Source organism: Naegleria lovaniensis, assembly GCF_003324165.1.
Source record: "Naegleria lovaniensis strain ATCC 30569 chromosome Unknown tig029, whole genome shotgun sequence".
Lineage (NCBI taxonomy): Eukaryota > Heterolobosea > Eutetramitea > Acrasida > Naegleriidae > Naegleria > Naegleria lovaniensis.
This window is the reverse complement of record NW_025407851.1, coordinates 219,617-239,748: the sequence shown is the minus strand read 5'-3', so window position 1 is coordinate 239,748 and position 20,132 is coordinate 219,617. Positions and strand designations below refer to the sequence as shown.

Below are 20,132 nucleotides of genomic sequence, written 5' to 3'. Positions count from 1 at the left end.
TTCGAGAATTTTTAAGATAATGTTATCCAATCTCCGAAACTCCTGCAAGAACACATTATTTGAGTCCTGAATGAATGTAGTGAGAATTTACCTCTATTATTGATTAATGAACAAAGGAAGAGTGGTAAAGATTCCAAAACAGGCGAACTTTACAAAAAAAAATGAAAAAGTTGGCAGTTTTGGTTTCTTTCGTGGAGAGTCGTGGGGACGGATTTCAACGAGCTTGTTGTTCCGATCCGAACCAAGTAGAGGAAGAGAGCTCAATAAAACGATCAGAATCTGTTCTTTTTAAAGTGCAATGGAAGAAAATGATGAATGTAACAATAGATGAGAGTGTTAGAAATGTTCGGAAGGAAATTGTTGGCAGTACCATGAAAACATCCAATCAAAATAAGAATGATGATGCCTTTATTTTGGGAATGAGAGATGTAGATGGAGAGTTTGTTTGGTTTGAAGATGAAGAAATGATTCTTGATGCTGATTTATTGTCGAATTTATGTAAACGTTCTTTGATTATTTCTCAAAAGATGCCACAAAAAACAAGGCCAACACTCTTTGCTTTTCCAAAATATAGCACAGAGAATGTATCAAAGTTGTTGAGTGTGAGTCATTTGGATCAATATTCTCTGGAAGAACAATTGGTAAGAACTGAGCTTGCAGCTTGCTATCGATTGTTCGATTTGTTTGGATGGACCGATACAATTTATGGCCATTTAACAGCAAGAGTCGTCAACGGAGATAAGGAACATTTTCTCATTAATCCTTTTGGGCTTCACTACAGTGAAATTACTGCATCCAGTCTTGTTAAGGTAGACATTAATGGAGAAATTGTGGACCCTGGATCCACTGGAGATTTGTTTGGAATTAATAGAGCTGGTTATGTGATACACTCGGCTGTACACGAAGCTAGAGATGACATCTCTTGCGTTATGCACATGCATTATGCTCCATGTGCTGGACTTTCTTGTATCGAGAATGGATTTTTAAAGACTCTTTCTCAAACGAGCTCAATTATTGGAGACGTAGCCTATCATAAATCAGAGGGCATTGCAGTAAATGCTGAGGAAAGAAAACGACTTCAGCAAGACTTGGGATCCAAGAAAAAGATCCTAGTGTTGGAAAATCATGGAGTGGTCACGTGTGGAGAAAGCGTTGGTGAAGCTTTTTTATCCATGTTTATATTGGCTGAGGCTTGTAAAATTCAAAGCGAGGCTGTGTGTATGAACAATGGAATGCCAAATGGAAAGATGATCCAAGTCGATGAATCTATTGCTGACAAATCGTTCGATATTGCACATGGATTTACAAAAGAAGGATTTGGAAGAAAGGAGTTGTGTACTTATATGAGATATTTGGATTACCTATTTGAATCGGGAAAGACATCATGTATTCCTCATTATCGTACATAGCTTTACTGAATTTACAAATCAAAATAAAAGGGTTGGTACATGTGAAAATTGGAAGCATTAACAAACAAAATATGATCACCCTTCTGAGTTATTTCTTCTTGATCACATGCTAACGTATCAGATGACTGAACAAAAGCCAACCTTTCCACTTCCTTCCTTGCAATAAATTCATATCCATTAATTTGGTGAATGTGACCAACTGTCCAATATCATGTGATCAGCAAAAGTGATATACCAACGTACACAAGCACTTACACAAATGCATTTTCAATTTAGGCAGAGTGGGCAATTTACAAAGTAATTTTTCACATCCTCTGTTAGAACCAAACTCATTCAAATCCAGAATAAATTTTGGAGGTGTGTGGGTGATGAGAATTTCCACATCACTAGGAATATTGTTCCACATGTCTTCGATATCCTTCTCGTTTTTGAAATAATACATGTTATCGTAGCTTTTCAAACTCTGAACTCGCTCTGGTTGATTCAGATATTTTCCAAATTTTTCACACAACCATGAAAACATGTTAGGACACCATGGAGATGCATACGCTTTTAATCCTCCAATTTCAAAACAATCATCTTGCAGAAATGTACAGTTGGTAAGAAACTTATTTTGAATTTCTTTGATCAAATAGATAGTCCACAAAATTCATTGCAAATAATATCGTAAACACAAACCATGTTTCGAATATTTAGAAATGTGTGTTTCATGATTCCTAACAAGTTCAAATAGAGTGTTGATTCAACCAAATGATTCTTGTTAAATGACCTTACCCACAAATCACTACAATATTAGAAAAATTGTGTTTAATCTCTCCAAGCCAATCATTAAATTCTTTCATCTGTTCCTCTGTTCCATCGGTCATATCTCCACAATGAATCAAGATCATTTCCTTATTTTCTTCCTTGTCTGGAAATTTTAAATGTCGATGGAAGCCATGGGTGTCTGAAATCACAACAATTCGGATACCTAATTTCAAATCGTGAATAATTTGTGATTGTTCTGACTCATGCTTTCGATGTATTTTAACGGGTTCTTTGGTTTGCAAATTTCGCAACCATTCTGGCTCAATATCTGATGAGTTGGCTTGCTGCATTTTTTTGTAATTGTTGGAACGAGATTCGAGTGCGATCAACCGCTTAAATTTTGATATTTGTTAATCGTTGAAAATTTGAAGTTATGCTCGAGTTCAAGCAACGTGTCACTCTTTTGTAAAGATTTCCATAACGCAATTTTAATTTCGACCATATTTTGTTAGAAAATGATTATTGCATCATTAAAAACTTTTCAAACATTTCCTTATTCATGGATGGTCTTCCCTTCCACAACTCCTTAATAACCCTGTATGATGGTTGTGGATTGTCAACAAAATCGAAATGGGCATACATTAATCTTTCTGCGTCTCTCAAATCCACAAATCCATACCAATCGATGAACCATGGTTGTTTTTGCATTTTCTTGTTTTGATAGATACACACAACGTTTCCTGCATACTTGTGACCTCCTAAATGATTCACTCTTCTCAAAACAATGTCTACTTGTTGTCTAATACAAAAATCACGGAATGCTTCGTACAATCTTGGACCACAGTATCCACATCGTTGATCTCTTTGATGATGACAGCAAATTAAAATAGTACTTTGGTTGATATTTCTTTCAATCTTTGAGGTGTCAACGTCGGAAGATCCCTGACCAGTCAAAACAAAGTTGATAAGCTTGTCCAATTCAACTTCATCTTTGACATTTGTAAATTTCACTTGCTCGGGAAACATTACAAAAGTATTTCCCTCCACCTTTTCTCCATCGTATGCTTCTGCAATACTAATTTTCACTTTTTTCTTTTTTAAAAGAGCAGCTGCTTTAGAGAGCATTGGGAATTGTGTTTCTTCTGGATTTGAGTCCCATTCTGTGGCACGAACTCTGGTTAGAAACAATAAAAGAGAATTATGGGCTGTGATCTTTCCGACAAGCTTTTCAGCTGGATCCTTGAATTCATCACGTTTAAATCCGTATGCACACTCACAATCAATTTGTTTGTTCACTGGTAAATTCTCAGTATAATGAATATCGTAGAGATCGTAGACACATTTTACAAGTTGTTTTAAAGCATTAAGCTTTTGAGTTCTCTCATCGGAAGCATTTAATGTTAATCCTGCTTCGATTTCCTTGCTAGCTTTTGCTAACATGTCTTCAATTTCTTCCTTTGTCAATGTTTTCGATGATGATTCATCTTTACTTGACGATGATGATTTTTTGAGTAAATATCCCAAAAGTAAGGTAGTGCCTGCTAGGAAACCAGCAGTAACATATCCCGAATCCATTTGTTGGTGTTGTTGTGTTTAGAATTTAATTTTGAAATAATCCGATGATGATTGAATGTTAATCCAAAGTTTTTTGCTGATGCAATTGTGCCAAGACGATTCTCAGACTTTGAATTTTTTCGGATGAAATTTTTCTCAAACGAATGAGGAAACTGAGTCGAGAAGATTCCATGAATTGCACAGGGACAATCAAAAGTGCAATAGAATAAATACCAACTAGACTGGTATTCGCACCATCTTGCCTTATTAGCTGTTCTTGTCTTTTTCACTATCAATTCCAAGATTTCGTTCTCGTCGAACATCAAAGAACAGGGTCGCTCTCTCGTAAGAGCATTTTCATCGTTCTCGCGTTCCTTGCATCCAAAATAAATGTCCTTCAAAACAAAAACAAATTCTCCACGAGCTCTTGCAAGATTTCCCAAAAACCATCACCACACTCGCGAAATTTCGTGGTTCAGTGCACTTTGACTGGATAGTTTTCATCGTTGAAAAGTGTTGTTGTGAATATTGTGTTGTGATATCATTTTGATTTGTCTTCGCCAATAATATTCAAAAAAGAATTGGGTCACTCCTTTTTCAACTCCGAAAAAAGGAACAACAAGGTAATGCCACCATCGCTGGCTCTGTAACCACACCACCATTTCCACAACATTTCCAACTGGTCATTCCCAACCACAACTCTTGTACACACCGAAATTCATTGTACTCTTTATCTTCTTCTTGTTCAAAGAAGTTATGTCAAATTTAGATATAATTAGCAGCTGCATTCATTGATCATCACCACAACAATATCATCATAAAGAGATGGGATTATGTTGTTCAGATATGAGATCCGAGGATCATCATCTCGATGATGTATCCCACGCAAAATCATTTTCTCCTCGAAACGGAAACAGTATCAATACATTGGAGAATGAAGATGAAGATCATCATCAAATCCACCACCATGATTCATCCTCTTCCTTTCATCCATTACCCGAGTCCATCAGTCTTCATACCAAAACATCAGCAGCATCATCATCTCGTGGTACCAACATTTCATCATCACAACATGGAAAGCATAAAAAGGCTTCTCTCATCACCACGAGCCTCCGCACCCATGTTCATAGTTGTTCAGAAGGAGAAGCCGAAGATGAAGATGGCATGATGGAAGGACAACACTCCCCTTCATCCTCTTCAACCCGAAACAAAAAGAAGAAGAAAAAGAAGAGCCGATCTAAGAAGAACAATGATAGCGTGAGTAGTAGCAGTAGTTTGGTGCAACAACTCAAGAAATCAACCTCTGAAAAGACTGCTCTCTCAGGTCATCATCATGTTTTAGATATTACTTCATCATTTGCACAGAATTCTCCTCGATCCAATTACTATTACTATGAAGATGTCATGCCAACCAATCACGACGATGAAGATGGAAATGAATCATCGGCTGATGAAACCACAAGCCATCATCATCCAACAACAACAGCAATACATCATCATCCTCACTATCATCTTTCAGCGAACATACCTCACTCTAACAGCACGGCTTCCTATTCTTCCGTGGTTAAATACTCTAGCATTATTCGGAATAAGATTGAGTCTGCTTCAGCTTCACTTTCCAGCGGTTATCCTCAATCGGCATCCCATCATTCTAATCATCACCCTCCTCATCCATATCCAACACCTTCTCCTTCACTATTGACACTAAGTTTACAACAACAACAAATTCAACAACATATGGAAGCCAAAAGAAAGCAAGGAAAATCTCGTAGAACTCTCTCTGAATATCAAACAGAGAATGCAGAAAGTAAACCGATCACTACCACATTAAGCTTTACTGAAAAGAAAGCAGGTCCTGTCACATCCAAGCCAAAACAATCTGCATTGGATTATAAAAAGCAGCAACAATTACCTTTGGTGCAATTAGAAGAAGACAGCGAAGAGGTAGAAGAGGGAGAAGACATTGAAATTTCAGACGACGAGTCTTCCTCAATGGATTCTGAAGAAAAATTGGACAAAATTCAACAACAACAAACTGGATCCATTCGAAAGCATCCCCGTAAGCATCCTCCTCAAAAATCAAGTGTTGAGGGTAGCTCAGCAACGAATTCGTGGTTTACAATTCCAAATAATTTACCAAAAGTGAATCGTGTGAAAACAAAAGGTTCAAGCAAAAACCAAGTCGATTCCAATACCACGCTCCTCTTCAAGGTCATACTTTTGGGTGACTCATCGGTTGGAAAGAGTGCATGTCTATCGAGAATTGAAGGAAATGCATTCTCAAATTTAACACGAAAAACTGTTGGATTGGAATTTACGACCAGACTCATCGACAACACGGCACTACATCAAAATGCTGCAGCTTCTCCCAATTCACATATTAGCATGACATCGAGTCCTCCTGGCGGAATAGTATATCCAACCAAGCACAAAATTCAATTACAATTTTGGGATATGGGATTTGATAGTTATTCAGAGGAAGCTCTTTTTAATGCCTATTTGAAGGACGTTCAAGCTATCATTTGTGTTTATTCCATTAATTCAGTTTCAAGTTTTGAGAGATTGAAACAGTTGTGGAACACTCAAGTGTTGCCTCAGTTATTGAAGAATTGTTATTTGCCTCATGTCAAAATTGTATTGTTAGGAAATAAGACTGATTTGGATGGTGAACGTAGTGTTGATTATAGTCAAGGATTAGAGTTTGCACGTGCAATGAACAAGAGTATCTTGAACGCCATTTACTCTTCCTCTCCAACCAATAACAATGCCCAACAATCCTTGGACAAGATAGCAGCTAACTCTTCAGAGTTTATGACAGAGTTAAAGACAACCAAAAACGAACCGTTTGGTAATACCTCAGTGAGTTTGGACGACAACAGCCTCACAGCAAATTCAAGCTCTTCGGTTGACGATTGTGATCGTGTCGATGCTGTAAAATTCTTTGAGTGCAGTGCTAAAACTGGCCAAAACATTGAAACAGCAACTCAAACACTGGCTCACGATCTAGACACTTACTTTTCAAATTATTTATAAACTTGAGAGATGTAAATATGCATTACAATATATTACGGCTAAATATGCATTTAGATCTATTCCATTAAGGATCCTGTTTCTTTTGTGACAGCGTCCTTTTTGGTGTGCTTTGTGGCGTTCTTAAGCTTGGCACCACTACCTTTAATCAAGTCTCTATCATCAATCTCTACATTGATCGTCTTGAGTTGCTTGACCTTCTTTCTCGTTTTTCTTCCTCCAGTGACTCTATCGTGGAATCTTGTTCGCACTTTTGTGAGTGTAGACATGAACAGGTCATTGTTAGCTCCATTCTTGATGTTCATGAAAAGGTAAATATTGTAGAGCACTTGTCCCAATATTCTATCCACATTCTTGAGAGAGTTGAAACACAAAGAAAGATTTGGAAAATCACAATCTGTTGTGACCTGTCTCTTTTGTCCATTTCTTAAGAACTCAACAGCAAAGGAGCTTAGAGAAATGCTAGCATTTTGAGATATTCTTTCTACAATTTCGAGGTATGGCAATAAAGAGGTGTCCAAAATCACATTTTGGTTTTTACAACTCACCAGTTGACTGATATGAGTGAAGGTATCATCAATACCACTCAATGCAGCGAAACTGCTTGTTCCATAGTATTGAAGCTTGCCGTCATGCAATGCTTTACAGAGTTCTGAAGTTTGATACAATTTTTCAATATATTCAGATTCTTCTGGGAATTTCATTTCGGAAAGTGGTAAATAATTATCCAAAACATCTTTGGCATAGTTCTTACAATAGGCAATTACAAATGTACTGTACGTTTTCAATAAAATTCGATTGTAGTCTTTAAATTGTGACAGAATATTTGCTGGAAGATTGGTTTTTGTTGAATTCTTTGAAGAAATTTCTTCAAAGTTTGTGGTACCAAAGTAGTTTTCCAACTTGAATGGTGAAATATCCCAGTGTGAAAGCTTTCGGGGTTCAAAGAGAATATTCAAAAGAATGAGCAATTTTTCACCTAACATTTCAACCTTTTCTTCTGGTCTGAGTGTTGTTTGCTCAAGCTTTTCATTCCAAGTCTCTAAATATTGCCCAATTGCTCCTGTTTGCAAGAGATGAATGAAAAGGAAGTTAGCAGGTTCGTTGTGGAAAAGACTAATGTTAAGTTGTGCAAAATCACCCAACGAGGCATCTTGTGATAAATAGAGATTTCTTCTTAAAAAGTCTAGCATAAATCTAATGCAGAATTTGTTTTGTTTTTCAGAGTTGGCTAAAATTTGGCCTAAATAGAAAATCTTCTTGTTCACTAAACGAGAAAGATCATCTGTGACAATTTGCAACTTTTCCTTCTCGTTTTGTGACTTATTGAGGAGAGATAACATCTTGAGCAAGAATGTCGACCGAAGACCCATAGCACCCTTAATTTTTGGAGTTACACCAGAAAGTAATCTATTGGCAGTGACATGAGGAATACCATAAAGAACAACTCTACCCTTAACGTCATAACCTCTTCGTCCAGATCTTCCTGCGCACTGTTGGAACATTGTAGTTGTTAAATAAATAGAATGTCCAACCATTACAACCGTCTTACATGGCATGTGAATACCAAGAGCAAGAGTTGAAGTCGAGATAACTATCGGTAAGCATCTAAGTCTGAAAAGTCTTTCAACTTCAGTGAGATATTCGCTTGGGCAGCTGTGGTGATGCACTGCCACACCAACTTCAAGAGCTTCTCGAAGTTCAATTGGAATTAATGATCCAAATTGTTCCAAGCTCTGTAAACTGTAACGAATTTCCTTCTCAGACCTCACTTTCTCTAAACCAGATGAGTAGAGATGGAAATAATTTCCAAGTTGCGAATTGGCACGTGCAGTTCTCAAGTGGGCTGCAACTTTTCTCACAAGGAAGTCACACATTGGTCTGTCAAAGCTGAAGAATATTGAGGGAAGTAATTTGTCTTCTGCTAAGCGTGTAATAAGTGGAATGATATTATCCTTTAGCCATCCGTCAGTACCAAACTTGTGCTTCGATATGATCTTACTTGAGGTCGTAGAGACTACATCAGACTCGGAGATGTTATCAGAATCTTTGGCATCCTTGGATTGCAGTTGGGACTCGTATTCAACATCCATGTTATCAAAGCTTGCCTTAACATCCTTTAACAAAGTTCTAGTAATTTCAAGTAAAAATTCATGATTTTCAACTTCACTAGACATGTTAATAAGCCCTTCCTTCATAGATTTACCATAGGCCGCAAATTGTTGACGTCTAATAAGACCAAAGTTGTTAAAGAAGGTATCAGGATTGTAATGAGTCAAAAATTCAGTGACAGAAGAGGGTACAGGGCGTGATTGTTCTGTCCATGATTGCTTAATCGAAAGAGCAATCTTGTACAACGTAAGACATTGAAGCGGAGAAAAGTTTTGCATGTGAGAAAAGAGCACAGTGTCAATCGAGTTTGGATTCAAGGTTGCCATAGGATGGATTTCTGTTAACTTGTCAGTTGCAGTGTCATAGTTATAGAATTCAAGAGGGCGTGGTCTTTCGTCATGAACCACTAGTTCTACGCTCTTTTGTTGTTCGTTCAAGAATGAAACATGAGAAACGATATCCTTGTTATAGTTTTCATTTAACCAGCCTGCAAACTCTTTTGGATTTCCAATGGATGCACTGAGGGCAATAAATGGACATTCCAATAAGCTCAATACATGTTCCCAGACTTGGCCAGAAGATGATGACTCATTGATACAGTGAATTTCGTCTAAAATAATGTATCTCATTCTTCTCTTCCATTCAAGATTTTCAGCGCTGGTCATAAGATTTTCGAGCGATTGAGGGACTGTAATTAATACTTGACAAGTAGTGACATTGATCTTTTCTTCTGATGTGTACATTCCTAGCATACTGGAGACTCCATATTGAGAGGTGTTACTGTATACTTTTTGGAATCTGCTGTACACTTCAGCATACGCTTGATTTACGAGTGCTTTTGTAGGACAACAGTAGACAATTATTGCGTCATCTGATTCTCTTAAAACTTTCTCAATGGCAAAGAAAGCAATGAATGTCTTTCCTGAGCTTGTTGGAGCACTAACTAAAATAGATTTGTTTTGAAGAATAGAGAGAATCATTTGCTCTTGCCAAGGATCTGGAGTGAATCCAAGACTCTTTGCAGATGGCAAGACATAATTTTGTGCAATGCTTGAAACTGAACTGGTGTCGTCTGCAGCTTGAACGGGTTCTTCTTCGGCTTGTTTCTTGTGTGTGGATGATTTTTCCTTCTTGGGATGACCTTTAACAGCTTTGTGTGATTTTGAATCGATTACCACTGTCTCGGGTATTTCTGGAGGAGGAATTTCAATGTTGCTGGCACTTTCAATAATGGCACTATTAAACATCAACTGAAACTCTGCAGACTCTGGTTTGTCATTGACAGAGTCAGATTTAACTTTAACGGTTTCAGATGGTAGGGAGTCAGAATCTGACTGTTGCAATAAATTATCCTTGATAAGAGAGCCGTATGTAATGTCTCCAGAGTTAAACTTCTCTGCAAGTCGGGAACCAAAGTTAACAAATCCAAGATCGCAGAGCATGTTGATTAAACTCTGAGTGATGTTCTTCAAGTCAATCTTGGTGATTGGTTTAACTTTCTCAGTTTTTTCTTTCTTGTCACCCTTTGCTGGTTTCTTATTTTTGACTGGCTTGGACGCTTTTTCTGATTTTTCTTGACTTGGTGAAGTTAAAACGGATATGTCTGAGATGTAGGTATCACTGACGAATTGGGAAACAATTTCATAAATTCTGTTTGCAATTTCAAAAGGTTCCCAGTACAAGTAAAGAGGTAAATCAGCTCCCCCTGAGAGGTTACTTATTTGTGCAATTTGTGAAGAACTACCACCATCCGTTGCAGTGGTGTCATCCTTCTTCAAGGCACTCTTTTTCTTTTCGTCTTTTTCTTTTTTGTCCGTTGGGATTGAGTCTTCATCGCCGAAGCTTAAGAATTTAACACCCTTTTTTGGCTGATTTTGTCTTCTCAACGAGTTTTGTAAATCTTGTCTATCGAGTAATAATTTTCGTGCCATGTATTGAGCTCTGAGTAAAGTAAGCTGAATCCAAACAGTTTCACATGTCATTCTTTGTTCTTGCAATAAATTTGCTGCATTGTAGCTGTCAGAACTTCCAGATGCTACTTTCTTTGAGCTATCGGTTGCTGTGGATTGAATGTTTTGAATTACTCTGATATCTTTAAAAACCCCTTCAAGGAGAAGCTTGATTAGATTTTCATATGGCTCAAGCTTAGGACCAAGTTCCTTCAGTTCATCCGACTTGTTCATAAACTCTGAAAACTTTTGAATGTACTCTGAATACCTGGATGCTACCTCATTGATTTCCTTTTCTCTTTTCTTGATGTTAGATTCAATCATCATAAGTCTAACCTTTGTGGATGGAGTTGCTGACGACACAGAAGTACTGGCAGAAGCAGCAGCTTCCTTCTTTTGACTGGTTTTAGTAGCAGGCTTGGATGGTTTTGATTCTATTTGTGGACTTGTGTTTTCAACTCCAGCAGATTTTGCAGTTTCAATAACTTTCTTGTCAGAGAGAGATCGAATAGACTCTGAATAGTGGTGCAATCTTTTCTGGGCATCTTGAACTTTTTGTTTTTCCCATTCTGTTCGTGGTCCAGAGAAGTCATTTGGAATTTGATCGAGATCTTTCTTCACTGAGTAATTAATTTCCTGCTCTCGTAGTGGATAGGACTTTTCAAATCTCAACTCTCTAGCCTCGTCCTCAGTGAGATTCTCTTGAATTTCCTCTTTTTGTTCAACAACTTCTTGTGGCTCTTCTTTCAGCCAGTCTTCTTTCTCCCAATCCTCGATATCTTCATCGGTTTGTTCTTGTTCGATGGCTTTTGGCGCTTCTACCTGCGCAATGGATTGTTCTTTTGATTGGTGAGGTAAAATAAAATCGACGTCGTCAAAGAGTTTGTTGAGCGATTCGTTGTCAATAGGCAATAACTGCCGAAGTAGGCATTCAGGGTGAGCAGGTTTTCCTTCAGTGACAGGATTTTCAGCTACTAATGGCTTCACAGCTGTTTCCCACCAGTGCTTATCTGTTGAGAACGATGCCTTTTGTGGGTTTAAACAGGTACAAATGGTCTTGAACATTTGTTGCAGCTCAGTTGGCAATAGTGCAGCTAAAATTTCATCGTCATTGCGATCATTGGTCAACTTTTGAAGAATTCCCATTGAATATAGTAATGTGGTCACCTTTGTGAACAATCTAAAGTCAATCAAGTCATAAAGATTGATATACGTTGGAATTTGCTTCAATACTATGAAAATTGATCGCATCACGTGCTGATTAAAGGACATTAAAGGAGATGAAACATTTTCCAATAAATATTGAGCTCTATCTTTGAGAGGAATAACGTATTGTGTTAGCACAGATAATGTTAATATTTTGGCAAGAGATAAAGAATTTGGCACTGACAAAGTCTGACGCTCAAGTGTATCTTTCAATGCTAGCACGATCAATTCAATTCGTGAGCATGCGTTTGTAATCCATTTGCTGAAATATTCATCTTGAATTCCCTTGGTTTCCTTTTCGACCAACCTTGAAATTTCATTTCTTGCTTCAGAAATATTCTTTGCATCATCGAAAATTGCACATTCAGAGAATAATGTTGAGATTTCATTAAACCTTTCTTCGTTAAAACATTTGGTTAAAAAAATTTCGGCATCCTTTGGTTTGAATGAATGAGTCATAGCATCACGAATGGCAGAACAAAATCCGATTACTGTGTTGCCATAAAAGCACAAATCATAAGCCACAGTGACGTGTTTGATAAGAACACTGTCTGTGCAAAAGAGGTCATCCATTGAAAAGCCAAAAGGTTGTAGAGCAAGAGTAGAGATGATAAAGGAGGGTTTTCTTTTCGTTAGTAAATTTTCCCATGAACTTGAATTGTACCATGTGTCATTCAATCGAGTAACTATGAATAATTCGCTTGTGACATATCTTTCACAAACTTTAGACAAGTGATGAATAATTACTTCCTTTGCAAGCAAAAAGCTGCAAGCCAAATAACCAAAAGGAATGTTCTTTTCTTTGTGAATCTCATGGGCAAGATTCAAAAGAAATGATGCTTTGACACACTTATCATTGCTTGTGTCGTCGAAGAAAACAACGTCAATTCTCATATCTCTATCCAATAAATTCTTGATAAAGGATTCAACAAGATATGTCAAGTGAAGAAATTGCCCACCATAATTTGTCCAATCTAACTTAAAAATTGAGCTGTTGAGTTCGGTTTTACCTAACGAGTCTCTCAAGAAATGTGTTAACAGTTGGTCTCCATTTACTACAACTAAATCTAAACCACCCTTTGCATCGATTAAGTCATATTGGTTGAAAGACACGATTTGTTTAATCTGCTCTATAGTTTCAATGCTGATTTTTTGATGTTTCCGAGAAGGAAGCATTGATTGTTGTATCAATTCTTCATCTTCTTCCACCTCTTCTTCCTCGGCAATCGACTCCAAAATTTGCTCGGTGGTTTCTTCTTCCTCCTCCTCCTCTTCTCTATAGGATGTATCGTATTCGTCCGTCATGTTGTTGTATTAATTAGGAATTCTTTAAATTCGTACTTGTGATGATGATAATAATTTAGAGCAACGATGATGAAGGCTTAACAATAGGTGTTATTTTTTTTGTTTTCAAAAATTTCTAAAAATATGTCGTCCCTTTGTTTGTTGAAGGAATGTAATGTCGAAATGTTGGAATGGAAGAAAGAATGCTTTATTTCATGAATGGTTCAGGGATTGGGAATGAAGAACATGCTAAAAAGCATGGTTTTAAGCATTTGCAATCTCTGTTCCAAATCTAAAACACACAGAATTAATTCTTGATTAGGATTGAATGGTTGTACAGGATTGTTATAATGGTTAGGGTTCAATGAGAGACAGGGTGTTAGCATGGGGTAAGGATGAAACAGGCAACACGAACTTTGCGTCATGGCTGGCATCTCACCATCTGTAGAAAACGAAGGGCTGGCAACTGGGGATTGCAACTCTTCATTACACTTGAAAAAGGAGATATCTGGAGACTCATCGAATGAAGGACCCTCTGCTATCAAATTGGATACCAATTCTGTTTGTGGTTGGCTATTGCTGGCTGAAGAAGGGTTTGGTTCCTCGTTCTGCTTGAGGTCACCATTCAGCTGCTCTTTGAAAAACATTGCTTGCAATGTTCTTGTTGGGTTGTCTACATCTAAACATTCGGTATAGTCCTTATCGTTCAAAGAGGCCCACGTCGGACGAACAAGATATTTACGATTGCTTACAAAACACTTGTTATCATTCTCAATCATAAATCTCACCTCTGTGCGTGTTCCCAACACTTGAAAAACTTGTTTTTCTGATCGCCACCTGTCCTTGTTCATCTTTGTTTGGGTCAAACAATCAATGAATTTGGATTCTACTTGTCCTGAATCAGCTGAACGGAAAAACGCAAATAATCTACATGGAGAGGTCCTGTTGAAAATACCTTCGGGTGGAGTCACTTTGAATTGTTTTCTTCCTGCGAACATTGGACCAACGGTACCCAAACGAATGGTATCACCATCGATTTTCTTGTCAAACATGTTGTTGTCATTGATGTTGAATAATTGTGTAATTATTCTCTCAGTGGTGCTTGTGGTGAGAGACATATCGATCACAGAAAAAGAATGGTTATGGATTGTACGGGACCGTTTTGATGATTCTTTGGGCATGATGGGTAGAGGAGTGATTGATTGCTGTTGCCAGTTGTCGAGGTTTTTTTTTCTTTAGTTCGAGTGTTTGCTCACAAAGACACAAAAATTGCAAGCACCCAAAGCAAATATTTTTGCAGGTAACTGCTACGCGATTGGATGGAGTTTTTGTAAACAATTGACGCCTATCAAACTGTCTCTGTTAGTCACGCTCTAATTTTAAGAGAAGAGTTAGAGCTGGTGTCAAGAGGTTTAAGATTTTGATGAGATGTCATTGACTTTGCCTTAAACCTTGCTTACGAAATTCCAGTTCAAATAAGAAATTTATTTTCGTAACGGTTAAAAATTTAATATTAAAAAAATATGCCTGCAACTCGATCAAGCACCAAGAAGAGTATGTATTCAAACTTGTGAATAGCGATGACAATCATCGTTGTATGATAATCGGAATCATTATATGTTGGGTCATCATCACTGTTAATTTATTCGGAGTAGATGCTGGATCTTCAAACAAGGATGACAACTCCCAACAAACATCGAGTACATCTCAACACCAGCACACATCCGATGAAGAACGTGGAAAGAAGTGGGATGCATTATTGAAAATGAAAAAATCAATTCAAAAACAAAAGAAGAAGAAGCAGTTAGCCACTTCCGATTTGTTATTAACGAATGCACTGATGAAAAATCAACAACCTTCCTCATCACCTTCATCATCCTCCGATAATACACAATCATCATCTCAACAATCATCAACAACATTTATCTCATTGGATTATGCCAGTTCAAAGGTAGAGGGAAATATTCAAGCAATTTTAACCAATCACTTGACGAATCTTAAGAAAGAGTATAGACAATGGAAACAAACTCAAAAATCAATATCAAACATGAAATTACCTACAAATCCCTCCGATCTAAACCCATTAATGTATATCTCGTGTTCTACAGAGCAAGGTTCAAGTGACGAGATTGATATGCATCTGGGAAAAAGATTTGAATCACATGAACAAGACATGACCGACTCGGAGTTTGCAACACCTTCTTTGCTTACAAAAAAGAAGCATGCACTTTTTACATCTAGCTCTGAGGGAGTATTACATGCGTCTAAGGAAGAATTAACTCCAGAGAGCTTTCGAAAATTAATAGAAACTGAAAAATCTAGATTATACCTGCTTTTGCAAGAGGAAGGCTCTGGAAAAACCAAGTTTATTTTAGATTCTCTTTTGTCGTCAAGCTCGTATTTATTAACCTTCGATTTTTCTGTGAACATGAAAGAGTTTGAACAACGCCACCAATCATCATGCGGAACTTTTTATGTTGGAAAAAAGTTCAGCTCAACCAATACAAAAGGCTCAAAACATGTTTCAGGAGGATTTAACCCACAACCTAAAGCTCAAAACCTTGTTCAAGAGACGTTTTACGAAAATTTGGTACAAAAATTCACATCTGGGAGTAATGCAACCCCTCAGTTCATGCAACCTACAGAACATGCTAAAAATTTTTACATTGTACGAAGAAGCTTTCTATTACTTATTTATGTGCACATGCTTGATCTACTAGCATATCTTCAAATGAAAAAAGATGCAAAGAAGTTATTAGAAGACATGCCAGCCACCCCTACAACTCCAACAGAACAAGTTGCTAGGCCAACCAGACGAACAACTCGTCAAAAAGCAGATGAATCAATTTCTAGAGAAGAGCTACAAGACCAAGGAGAGGCATCACCGTTGGATTATTATTTATTTAGGAGATATGAAAATTCGTCTCTCACAAAATTGTATAACAATGTTCTTTCAGGCATGAACACAAAATTCACCTCACAACAATTTTGCCAATTCCTTACTGATTATTTATTGGGCAATTCGCCAAAAAGCGAAAAGGCTAGGATTAACCTCGTTTTTGACCAAATTCAAGACTTAATTGATCCTTCTAGGTTTTTGTACATTTACAAATCTAGATTTGACCACGATGGGTGTCAAACACTGGCACCAAATCAATTGAATTCAAACCTCAATCAACAATCGCATAATTTTGCTTCTCACATTTTTGGAAATGCATACGGGAGTGGCAGCGCAATGGTGAGTGGAGGAAATGGAAGCTCTAGCTATCAATCTATTTTAGAACCAGTCATGGATGCTATTCAATATTTTTCCAAGCATTCAGATGCTGTTTCGAGAATAGTCATTGGAAGACCTTTTGTTGAGTCATCTGGCTCTATTATGGAACCACCTACTCCATCGTCACGCCCTAGAAGAGCAGCTAAAACTCCTAAACAATATGTGAAGGAGCGATTATCATTAATGCAACATTTACCATTGAGAGAATGTGAAATTAAGATTATTCCTGACGTTTACAAATTTTATGAAAATATTGAAAATATTAAGAGTTTAATACGGTATTACTTTCCAAATATTAACTTTACAAAAGAGATGTCAGACGATTGGGAGAAACTACTTAATGCTTCAGAAGATTTCACTGCACCACAATCTATTACCTTCAATAGTCACTTTTTGTTTGACAAATTTATTGGACATTTATTGCATCTACAATTTATTCAACTCAATTCCAAAAAAGCTGCGCTTAGAGATTCGCAGACAGACGAGCAAGAATGGTTCGAAGAGAATGCAAAAAAGATCCTACACTCAAACTATCCGTCACTATTTCCACAACAGCAATTGACGGACTTGAGCTTTGAGAAGAAGAGAAAACGAACAGTCATTGAAGAAGAGATCAATTTTGATGCATTGCCATCAGAAGATGAATTTTCAGCAGAAGAAGTTAAGCAACAAATAGAATCAACTCCTTCCACACCTCCTCCTGTCATTTCACCGAAAAAGAAAAGGACGCCAAGTAAGAAGGAAAAATCACCAAAGAAGGAAAAAAAGGAATCTAAAAAGAAGAAATCAGAGGCCAAAGCAAGTGAATCAAAGTCTCCAAAAAAGAAAAAGACCAGCGAATCCACCTCACAAACAGTTGTACTTTCTATTGAACACAACAATACCGTTGTCCAAGAAATTAAGATGGATGCTCCTTCTACACCTCCATCATCTTCAAGCAAAAGTGAAGAAAAATCACCTGCCAAGTCCAAAACTCGGAAAAGTCCAGGACGCAAGCCCAAAACTCCACGAAAGAAAAAAGCTGACACCGATGTACAAAGCACTGACGAGAAATAGTTCAATAAAAGTGATAAATGTTGAATGTAAATGTAAATCATGTGAGGTAGTGAGAAATCTTTTGAATTCTTGTACTTAGTAATCAAGTTACTTATACATCCACATAAACGTCAAATTTCTTAGCGAATTGTTTCAGAGCGACCTTCTCTTGCTCGTCCAAACCACAGTCCTTCAAGACCAAGTATTTGACACTTGTTGCTGCGATAAACTGCTCCAATGCCTTACTATGGGGTTTCAGGTTGAATCCACTAAAGTCTGCTCTCAATGCATGTTTGTTTTCACATAATCGTACAAGCATTTCACAAATTTCCTTATCCACACTGAAGAAGTTGAAATATTGCAAACATCCTGAAAAATCAAATTGTGTAAATTTGCATTTGGGTAGCAAGTTCATAAATTCGTCACGTTGTTCTTCACTAATGAAATAACTACCTGACATGTTCAAATAGTATTTGAGAGAGAATTTCTGTTGCTCATTGAGCATGGATAATTTCATATCTTCAATCATATGTTCAAGCCAAATATCATCTTCAGTTCCTGTACTGCTACTCCTTGCAGAACCACTACTATCACGTGGAGAAATGGTAAAAGTACTCAAATTAGGAATACTCAACCTTGCTTGTGAAGAGCCATGCACTGGAGAAGAGTTGTTAGAACCAAATAATGATGGTGGTGTCATTTCTCTCGACAACAATGCTGATTTTGGAGAAACACTTTCGGTGCCTGACCTCAATGATGGAACAGAAAGGTTTGTAAATGCAAAACTATTTCTCTTTGGTCTTCGATCGACTTTTGTCAATGTCACAGAGGTCGATCTACTTCTTGATTGAAGAGGGCTACTTTGTTCACGTTCTTGTTTAGCAACAAAGAGTGTGGTTAACACTTCTTGCTTTGTTCGTGGCGTCATGGCACATTTCACAGAGAGTTCAAATACTTGAGCAATATTGGAAACAATGAGAGATCGTTCTTTGAACACGGAATTCATGTCATGGTGTCGTTGTGCCTCCAAAACTTTGAAAATCATGTTTGGTTCAAAGGAACTTTTAAGCTCCAATTTTTTACAATAGTCCAAATAAACTGAAATATTATCTGAATCATTTCTTCGATTTCGCAATAACGAAGGATCACATTTGATATGATCGCATGGTTGAACTTCCTTAAATATTGTGTCAATCATTTTGCAAAGCATGACTCCATCTGAAATGTTTTCATAAAGTGATTGTTCAGGTTTGTAATCGTTGGGCAATAATTGTGTAAGCCAGTTCGATAATGCTTTTTCTGCAAAAATTGTTTCTTCGTTTCTACGTTCGATATCGGATTTATCTTTTCCAATTCCAATGCCGGCTCTCAAAAGATTGAAAATGGATTTTCCTCTCACTCGATCAATGAAATTGTCATCGATTGTGAAACCTTCTTGTTTCATCATGAGAACGAGCTTTAACGTTGGATCCGATTCAATGATAAAGCTTTTCTCTTGTACTAAATATTGTCTCAATCTTTCACATTCTTCCATAGAGTCATTGAGGTCGATGGTCAAACTCTGAATTTGAGTATTGAGAGAATTGGTCTTGGTTTGAATGTCTTGATATTCTTGTGTCAATTTAGAAATTTCAACATCCTTGCCAGAAAGGCATTCATTCAATCGTTGAATTTCTTTCTCTTTAGACTGGATGGTAAATGATCTGTCATCGAGTTCCTGCAGTTTTTGTTTAACTTCTCGTTCATTATCTGAATTTTTAGTAATGAATTCAATTAATTGTTTGTTTAACCTATCAATTTCTTGTGTATAGGTTTGAAGTTTCTGTCTATACTCATCATTCTCTTTTTTGAGTTGATCATTTTCAAGAATTGCTTCTTTAGCTCCACTATCGAGTGCTCCTAATTTGTTTTCTAACAATTTTGTTTGATGCTCGAGTAAATCTTTTTCTTCTTTTTCCCTTTGGAATTGATTTCTCGTCTCTGCTTTTTCTTCTTGAAGAATTCTGATCTTTTCACGTTCCTGATCGAGTTGTGTGTGAAGTCTCAATGTCTCTTCCTCTTTTTGTTCCAGTTTCTTTTTAAGAATGTTGAGCTCTGTTTGTCGTTCATTCATAACAATATCCTTTTCTGAAGAGGTTCTTTTGAGAGACATTAATTCAGAGTAAATGCTTTGACGCTCATTTTCCTTTTGGTCAATATCATTCTCCTTCTCTTTAATTGAATTGTTAATTCTATTGATGGTCTTGTTTTGTTGTTCAATAATATTGAGATATCCTTCATTATTATTTTTCAAAGTCTTGTTTTCAAGTTTTAGCTGATCGATTTGCTTTTCCATTCGATCTTTTAAGGATTTAAAATCAGCAAGCTCCATATTGCAATTTTCTAATTTTCTTGTTAAAGAAAGAACTTCAGCAGTCTTGAGCTTGTGCTCTTCTTCGACATCAATCAACATCTTTTCCTTTCTTTTAACTTCTTCAGTCCAGCGCTGAGTGATCGTTTCCACCTCTTTTCTCATATCTTCATCTAACT

General features: G+C 37.0%; 8 protein-coding genes across 8 annotated transcripts; 3 read left to right on the top strand and 5 right to left on the bottom strand.

Moving 5' to 3' along the window:
* Nucleotides 1–161: 161 nt before the first annotated feature.
* Nucleotides 162–1,409, top strand: C9374_007426 (uncharacterized protein; the record flags this gene model as incomplete). Its single annotated transcript, XM_044697390.1, has 1 exon — nucleotides 162–1,409. The coding sequence occupies one exon, from the start codon at nucleotides 162–164 to the stop codon at nucleotides 1,407–1,409; it is 1,248 nt and encodes a 415-aa protein (XP_044546549.1).
* Nucleotides 1,410–1,420: 11 nt separating this feature from the next.
* Nucleotides 1,421–2,506, bottom strand: C9374_007425 (uncharacterized protein; the record flags this gene model as incomplete). The annotated part of the gene is made up of 4 exons (XM_044697389.1): nucleotides 1,421–1,608; nucleotides 1,665–2,030; nucleotides 2,088–2,125; nucleotides 2,184–2,506. 4 exons carry the CDS (start codon nucleotides 2,504–2,506, stop codon nucleotides 1,421–1,423), a joined length of 915 nt encoding a protein of 304 aa, XP_044546548.1.
* Nucleotides 2,507–2,675: 169 nt separating this feature from the next.
* On the bottom strand, nucleotides 2,676–3,731 carry C9374_007424 (uncharacterized protein; the record flags this gene model as incomplete). The annotated part of the gene is made up of 1 exon (XM_044697388.1): nucleotides 2,676–3,731. The coding sequence occupies one exon, from the start codon at nucleotides 3,729–3,731 to the stop codon at nucleotides 2,676–2,678; it is 1,056 nt and encodes a 351-aa protein (XP_044546547.1).
* Nucleotides 3,732–4,535: 804 nt separating this feature from the next.
* C9374_007423 (uncharacterized protein) lies at nucleotides 4,536–6,743 on the top strand (the record flags this gene model as incomplete). Its single annotated transcript, XM_044697387.1, has 1 exon — nucleotides 4,536–6,743. One exon carries the CDS (start codon nucleotides 4,536–4,538, stop codon nucleotides 6,741–6,743), a length of 2,208 nt encoding a protein of 735 aa, XP_044546546.1.
* A 56-nt stretch (nucleotides 6,744–6,799) lies between these two features.
* On the bottom strand, nucleotides 6,800–13,312 carry C9374_007422 (uncharacterized protein; the record flags this gene model as incomplete). Its single annotated transcript, XM_044697386.1, has 1 exon — nucleotides 6,800–13,312. One exon carries the CDS (start codon nucleotides 13,310–13,312, stop codon nucleotides 6,800–6,802), a length of 6,513 nt encoding a protein of 2,170 aa, XP_044546545.1.
* A 203-nt stretch (nucleotides 13,313–13,515) lies between these two features.
* Nucleotides 13,516–14,343, bottom strand: C9374_007421 (uncharacterized protein; the record flags this gene model as incomplete). The annotated part of the gene is made up of 1 exon (XM_044697385.1): nucleotides 13,516–14,343. The coding sequence occupies one exon, from the start codon at nucleotides 14,341–14,343 to the stop codon at nucleotides 13,516–13,518; it is 828 nt and encodes a 275-aa protein (XP_044546544.1).
* A 471-nt stretch (nucleotides 14,344–14,814) lies between these two features.
* On the top strand, nucleotides 14,815–17,624 carry C9374_007420 (uncharacterized protein; the record flags this gene model as incomplete). The annotated part of the gene is made up of 2 exons (XM_044697384.1): nucleotides 14,815–14,845; nucleotides 14,947–17,624. The coding sequence occupies 2 exons, from the start codon at nucleotides 14,815–14,817 to the stop codon at nucleotides 17,622–17,624; spliced, it is 2,709 nt and encodes a 902-aa protein (XP_044546543.1).
* A 91-nt stretch (nucleotides 17,625–17,715) lies between these two features.
* On the bottom strand, nucleotides 17,716–20,118 carry C9374_007419 (uncharacterized protein; the record flags this gene model as incomplete). The annotated part of the gene is made up of 1 exon (XM_044697382.1): nucleotides 17,716–20,118. One exon carries the CDS (start codon nucleotides 20,116–20,118, stop codon nucleotides 17,716–17,718), a length of 2,403 nt encoding a protein of 800 aa, XP_044546542.1.
* Between the last annotated feature and the right edge of the window lie 14 nt (nucleotides 20,119–20,132).